Below are 7,333 nucleotides of genomic sequence, written 5' to 3' on the forward strand. Positions count from 1 at the left end.
ATATCTTCAAGGTAGTAATTAAAAGTGAAACTTATACTAAACAAAAATAGAATATGCAACAAAAAGAAGTGGAGCATAATATAACTTCTAGTAAGAACCTTCCAATCAAAACTCTTAGCCTTGTATGTAAACCATAATTTATATTAAAACTAATTCGCAACTATCCAACAAAGTAAATTTCATCTTATATAAAGGACAGCTTTAAAAAATGCTCCCTTGGGAAGGCTTGCCTATTTAGTTTAATGTTTATATGTTCCTTAAAACTATACATTTACAACACAATGAGAAGACCCAATAAATGATGAAGCCATGTTTTTACAAAACCTTTTCATCTTATATAAAAGACAACTTCAAAAAATGCCCCCTTGGGAAGGCGTGCTTTTTTAGTTTAATGTTTATATGTTCCTTAAAACTATACATTTACAACACAATGAGAAGACCCAATAAATGATGAAGCCATGTATTGACAAAACCTCATGTTATATATAGATAATTTTAGAAAAGAAAGAAAGAAAGAAAAAAAAAAAGTTTCCCCTTGGTAAAGTATGTTTTTTAGTTTGTTGTTTAGACGTTTCCACATTTACAATACAATGAAACAACCCACAAATGATGAAGGAATACTTTGATAAAATATCAATAGCCAATCCCACTCTAAACTAGGTATACAATCTCGATGCAATAAAAGAAACTCTAACCCACCCACCACCTGTATTCATATGAGTCAAAATCATCTAGAAATTTTTTGTTTCCACAAACCATGAATTCCCAAATGAATCATTTAGGTCATGGTGGAACAAATGCCACCTTTCATGTATACAAGCATAACTCTCACTACATGACTACTCAATTATCACAATAAAACACTTCATTAAATAGTGATACTCCTCTTCCAAGGTGCTCTTGCATTTTGACTATAATAAAAGTTAAGAGAATTTTACCAGTTTGCTATACAACTCCAACATCAATGTTCTTTTATACCCATAGTTGTACAAATGCTAGGTGCATAGGTTGCCTGTAAAGAATTTTGAGATTCCTCTCCTTGTAGGCACCATATTCCATGAGACACCAACTTCCACTATTACATTCACTAAACATTATGAGGACTTGACAAGTATACAACACCTAATATTTATAAATAAGTATGATAGTAAATATTACATTCCCACTCAATTCTCCTTTATTACACATTCACCAATATACAAGTTTACATATAAATGGGGAATAACTTTATCCTACCTTTTACTTTTGACTCAAAAGAATCTTGAGATTGCTCTCCTAATAGACCGCATATTCCATGAGCGGTCATTTTCCAATAGTACATTCATTAAACATTACAGGGGCTTACAACATATACAACATCTAATTCTTACAAATAAATCTACATTCACTACCATACAAATTTGCATGAAAAATGACAAAATTCTTTGACTTAAAGAAACTTGAGATTCATCTCTACATTCATTAAACAAGATTGCATTCATTAAACAATACAAGTGCTTACAAGGGTACATCACCTAATTCTTACATATAGATGTAATGGTAAAATTATATATCCTTTCAATTCTCCTTGCACATTCACTAGTGTACAAGTTTATGTTAACATGGCAATAACCTTTTATCCTAGGTTTATTTTTTCACATTCATAGTGTACAAGTTTGCATGAGCATGGCAAATAAACTTATCCTAGGTTTATTTTGCCTCCACATCGCAAGGATTCAAACTGCCTATTCTGTCCATCATTAACCACTAAATGCAGATCCAATCGTGCAAGTTTTGAACAGTAGATCAAAATACAAAACTTTTAGATTCTAATCTAAAAAATTGAGCCACATTTCTCTCCCTTAACAGACATTATGAATAAACTTAAGTGCAAATTATTAAATTGCAGATTGGGTGGAATATTTGAAGACTATTCTAATTCATTTTGCCACATGTAATAAATATTTAAGATAGAGTAAATCTAGCTCATGTATACACCTTAGGCAAAATCTTGTGACATTAACATTAGATCAATATCCAAGGATAGAATCTAGCACATGTATACATCACAAGCAAAATCTTGAGACATTAACATTACATCAGTAACCAATGGGCATATTGCATCAGTAACTATTGTCTTCACTCTCTGTACATCGTCATTGGAACAACCCAATTAGGGATTGACAAACAAAATGTTAGTTAACATCCAGTTGAATTCCTGAACTATTTTTGTGATGTTTCAGGGAAAGACAAACCACAGCCTGCCTTTAACATTGAGCCTCTCATGACAGTCAGAACACTAATCCCTGGAAAGCAATATAATCTTTTAGAGTCCCATGTTTATGCGCTCAGATCCACATTTGTGGTTGAAAAGGCTGACAATAAGATTGCTCCCTCACCAGCATTAATTCTTTTTCTATGAAGGCAGCAGGAGTGAGCATGAATTTATATGTCTTACAATCTCCCAAGGGAAAACTCTCATCAATGCAGACACCACTTCCCCTTCTGTTTGTGTAGCCTGGATAATCACTTATTCTGAAAGTGACACACTCCTTTAAGAAAAGTCCAGACTTCCTTGCTTCTCCTACCAGATTCCATTTCCTATAGAGCAATCCCTCCTTGTTGCTCACATGGATTTCACCAATACAGCTTAGAAGCATTCTTGCACTCTGGAAAAACTTACTCACTAAATCCCTATGTTTCTTGATCACCTCATCGCTGTATTCCTTGCCCCAAAAACCTGAGTGAGGAAAATTAAACACAATTCTATCAAACAAAGTTCCCCTGAAGATTCCCAGATGATTTATCATGGTTGCGTCCACCTCATGCAGCACACACGCTCCACGACTAAGCAAGTTACAAATTGAATTACCCGCAGACGGGTAAAATGTTAAAACAGTATCTGCATTTCAAATATTCATGGATAGATTAACTAAATGCTCTAAACTAAAAATAAGTCAAAATAAAAATATTCAGAACAGGGTAAAACACCCAATTAAGAAAGCGTTCAATATAAATTATGCCAGACCTCTGCTGTCAAGTGATGTTGCTACAATATTTTCTGCAGACCCAAATGCTGTGGCCAAGGAAGAAGAAAACGAGAAGTCTCCCTCTCCAACCAACAAAATCCTATGCAAGCTGGAATAGTGCATATGGATGGTCTGGAATGGGAAGAACCTCTGCAGTAGTTTGGTTTATAGAAAACCTATAGTCAGCTCATATTTAAACCAAATCTCCATTCAAGAATCTCCTCACACAGGACCAAGCAATTTTTCCTACCTTAGAGTTAGCTCATCTGAACAAAATCAACTTTGTGAATAAATTTACAGAGTCCGACATTCTCTCAATTTCAACCTCCTAACATTTTGTTCTTCTACCTTTGCCAAAATAGCAGTTTTTCAAGTTTTCAGTACTTACTAATTAGAGAAGTGCAATTTTGAAAACCACCTAGCATTCTCACAAGCACCCAATTATATCATTTAAAAACTAAAATCAATAAAAGATGAATCAGGCTGCTAATACTGATTAGATGTGATAATCAATCACTGCAAAAGGTAGATTCAGCCCTAATAGTAAATTTTAAAACAGGGTTGCATTGTAGGTCTCTTCACTAAAAATACTAACACAGCTAATCAATGAGCCTTTTCCTCTAGAGGTGTTAAATGTTTGCTAGGGCTGCAGCATACCACTCTTCAATCCTTATGAAGTACCTAAAACAGATTGTCCTAGATGAAAATCGTTGACTAAAGCAGTCTGAAACAGATTGTCCTAATCTGCCACACTGGAAATCTATTCCCTTAACCTCAGAAAACCTACAAATCCAAACAGCCCCGGAACACAACCTTTTATTACTGTTTATTTTCTATACCATGTACTCTTTCAACGCTAAAATCAGAAACATTAGATCAGGAAGTAATGGGCACAAGAGAACAAATTCGCAGTTCAGAAAAGAGCAAAGCCAATTTCCTATTGCCCAATCAGCCCTTTAAAAGGACCACTACCTACATCTTTCGAGTGCCATTCTGCTCAAATTGTCCTAAAAAATAATTTGTGCCCCTTAATCTGCCCAAAGGACAAAAGTTGTCCTCCTTAGTTTTCAGTTCACAAAAGAACCAACCCAAATACCCAATAAGCCCTTAAAAAGCAGCGTCTCTCTCTGTTGAATGCCGTCCTCCTGAAAAATGCCCATAAAACAAAACTCGTATTTGGAAGAAAGAAAACCTTAAAGTGGAAATATCAAACCTAAGAATATTGCTCGCCGTTGAAAAATCTCAGTTCACGCAACCTTTTCAACACTCAAATCAAACCTAAAGTCGAGATTATAGCCACAATTCACTAAACCCTCAGGAGTAGACATTCCAACAGACAGCCCTAGCACGCATACAGCTGCATGCATTCTGTTTTAGCTAATATAGTGTTTTGAAAACTATGCCAGAGCCTTAACCAAACTTGATCCTGCTCCAACTCTTTCCTCTACTGCCATTATAGTACATCAGAGCCATCCCAAAACTACTAACCCTTACTATATATCCATAAAATTGCGTTGCCATTGGAACATAACCGTGATTGAATGCATTCTGTTGTGGGCACTTTGATTTTTAAGACTAACTCTACCAGAGCATTCCGCCAAACTACAATTACAGTACATGCATCCCAAATCCACAAATCGTTAATATAAACTCATATAATTGGGTAACCACTAAATCATACCCAAGATCTCATGCATTTTGTTGTGGGCAGTATTTCTTTTTGGAAAACTAACTCTGCCAGAGCATTACCCAAACATGATCCTGCTCCAATTCTTCCCATTACAGTCCCCAAAACCACTAACCCTAAGCACTAATTCATTTAATTGAGTAAACACTAAAACATACCCAAGACTTCATGCATTTTGTTGTTGGCAATATTGTTTTGTGAAAACTAGCTCTGCCAGAGCATTAACCAAACTTGATACTGCACCAATTCTTCCAATTACATTCCCCAAAACCACTAAACCTAAATACAAATTCATATAACTGAGAAACCCCTAGAAACATGGCCTAGATTGCATGCATTCCATCGTGGGTAGTCTAGTTTTTCAAAACCTAACTCTGCCAGAGCATTAGCCAAACTTGATTCTGCTACAACTCTTCCCTCAACTGCCATTAAAGAAGATCCCAAAACCACTAACTCCTAATAGAAATTCACACAACTGAGTAACCATTAGAAATACCAAAGACATAGCAAAACTTACTTGAGCAAGAACTGCTGCTTCAATCTGCTTCTGTAATTCTTCAAAGATGGTACTGCCATATTGAAGCTGCTCCATCATAGAATGCACTTGCCAGGACTTATAAAATTAAACGAGGGTTTCTTTAAACGCCAACAGCCCAACTTAAATAATAGTATCTGGGCATCATACGGTTGACTCCAACAAGTCCGGGAGCCGCGAAACCTTAACACGCTAAGAATTCTACCGACGTATAATGGCTGGGAATTTATGTCAAAGAAATGTGTATAGTTAATTAAAGCCACGAACCTAAGCATGCCGAATGTCGAAATAGTCCCCTTCCAAGAAATTAAATACCTTTGCAAGAACGATACGAGAATCTTCCGCAAAGACTTTTCAATTATCATAAAACATCCGTTACTGGTATATTGCTGCCGTATTCCACAATTTTCCTTAAAAAACGGCCTTGCTAGCGTGGAAGTTTCCTAAAAATGGTTTTTAAATGTTTGCTCTATTTTTCGATGGCAGTTTTAAGTTAATTGGAATTTGGATGGTTTTAAATGTTTGCTCCATCTTGTAAGTTTGACACTCTTTTTTTAATGTTTTTTTCTTATCAAATTACATTCTATGCATGCTAGGTCACGCTTATTTCAAGAATTTCAAATATGAGTCATAAGTGTGGTCTAGGTTTAGTAAAATATTAAGAAATAATCTAGTAGTCCTTGAGACTAACTTTGTGTACCTATACTTAATTTGTGTGTAGAAATTTGTCAATTTTACCAATGAACCTTCATAGGTGAGTGAAGAGCTTAAAGCTAATCTTTCGATTTTCCCACATTTCCAGAGCTCTTTGTAGAACTTGTAGAGTGTGGGGTGGTCTAAAAGTGTCATTTTAAAAGGTTTTCCCCATACCTGCCACTAAGACCCCCCAGTAGTCGTTATAGAACTTTTTGCACAAATGGACCAATCAAAAACCAAGAAAAATGAAAAATGAAAAAAATTGGTGTTCATGGTGATTTGTTTGGGCATGTTTGTGTACAAGTACTAGGGTTTTTTTGGGTGATAATTAGGGGGAAAAGGTAATCGTTAATGTGGTGACATTGCGTACATGGGCGACAATTGCCTCATTTCTCCTAGTATAGATATCTTAAAAAAATCTATCTAAAGAAATGTCGATAGATATCCACTACAAAATGATTGAAATCTAATTTACTACACTTAAAACTATCATTATTTCGTTTATCTCCATTTATTTGTTCACTTATTTAAACTTTTTATTTGAATTTCTAAAAAAAATTGATGATTTATAGCTCCAAAGATTATTATTTTAACAAATATTTTTTCTAGATAAATTATTTTAAAAAGTATTATTGTATTTATAATAAAATTTAAGATTTTGATATGTAGATTGTTGTCAAATTTAACCTAGAAAAATAAATTTTAACATTAACACACTCACATCATCCCACTCCACCCTTTCTGCCATTGTAGAATGATTATCGACATTAATTGTTTATTTCAAACTAATTTAAAGATTGAAAATCATACATAACACTAGTCTAGTCTATCATGTTGGTGCTTATTATTGTTAGTCTTAAATTTCTATAAGTAGAATATTTTCTTTGAATACAAGAAATTAATAGATGGTATAATACTAAGTAAAATATTTTCTATTTAAATGGACATTATTTATTTAAATTGATTGCATGTTTCTTGATAATTAAAGGTAACAGGTTTGTTTGAAGAGGATATGCTTGGTGAGCTCGATTCTATCTTGGAATGGGTTATTCTAGGGGTGGGCACGAATTTAAGTCAATGTTTTGAGGACGAAGATGAGGGCTGACACTTTGGGCTTGTTTCATTTTTGTGGGGGAGAGAAAATGTCAACAAACTCCTTATGTATCAGAATGCAACGAAGGCTTGGCAATAGGTGAAGATGGAATTGGAGAGTCAAGAAAGGCTTGCTCAAGATGTGGTTGGAGCTTTGGCCCTGCATGTACCTCATAGGAAGAGGAATTAATGTGGGAGAGGTGCTGGCAAGATTGTGGAGCCATAAGAATAGTGGGGGATGAAAGTTTTTTTGGCTTTGCTGCATTTTTGTTGTTTTGTAGTGGATTTTATGAAGATGATATACAACAAATTTTG

At 34.8% G+C, this 7,333-nt stretch overlaps 1 protein-coding gene across 1 annotated transcript; it reads right to left on the reverse strand.

Annotated features, from left to right (window-relative positions):
- Positions 1 to 1,978: 1,978 nt before the first annotated feature.
- LOC149580189 (uncharacterized protein At4g26485-like) lies at positions 1,979 to 5,650 on the reverse strand. The gene is made up of 3 exons (XM_089789935.1): positions 5,213 to 5,650; positions 3,008 to 3,158; positions 1,979 to 2,881 (listed from the first exon to the last, which is right to left on the reverse strand). The coding sequence occupies exons 1-3, from the start codon at positions 5,288 to 5,290 to the stop codon at positions 2,328 to 2,330; spliced, it is 783 nt and encodes a 260-aa protein (XP_089646061.1). The 5' UTR covers positions 5,291 to 5,650; the 3' UTR covers positions 1,979 to 2,327.
- Positions 5,651 to 7,333: the final 1,683 nt, after the last annotated feature.

The sequence above is a fragment of the Cupressus sempervirens genome, chromosome 1, assembly GCF_028749045.1.
Source record: "Cupressus sempervirens isolate cs-2001-9-10 chromosome 1, ASM2874904v1, whole genome shotgun sequence".
In the NCBI taxonomy this organism is placed as follows: domain Eukaryota; kingdom Viridiplantae; phylum Streptophyta; class Pinopsida; order Cupressales; family Cupressaceae; genus Cupressus; species Cupressus sempervirens.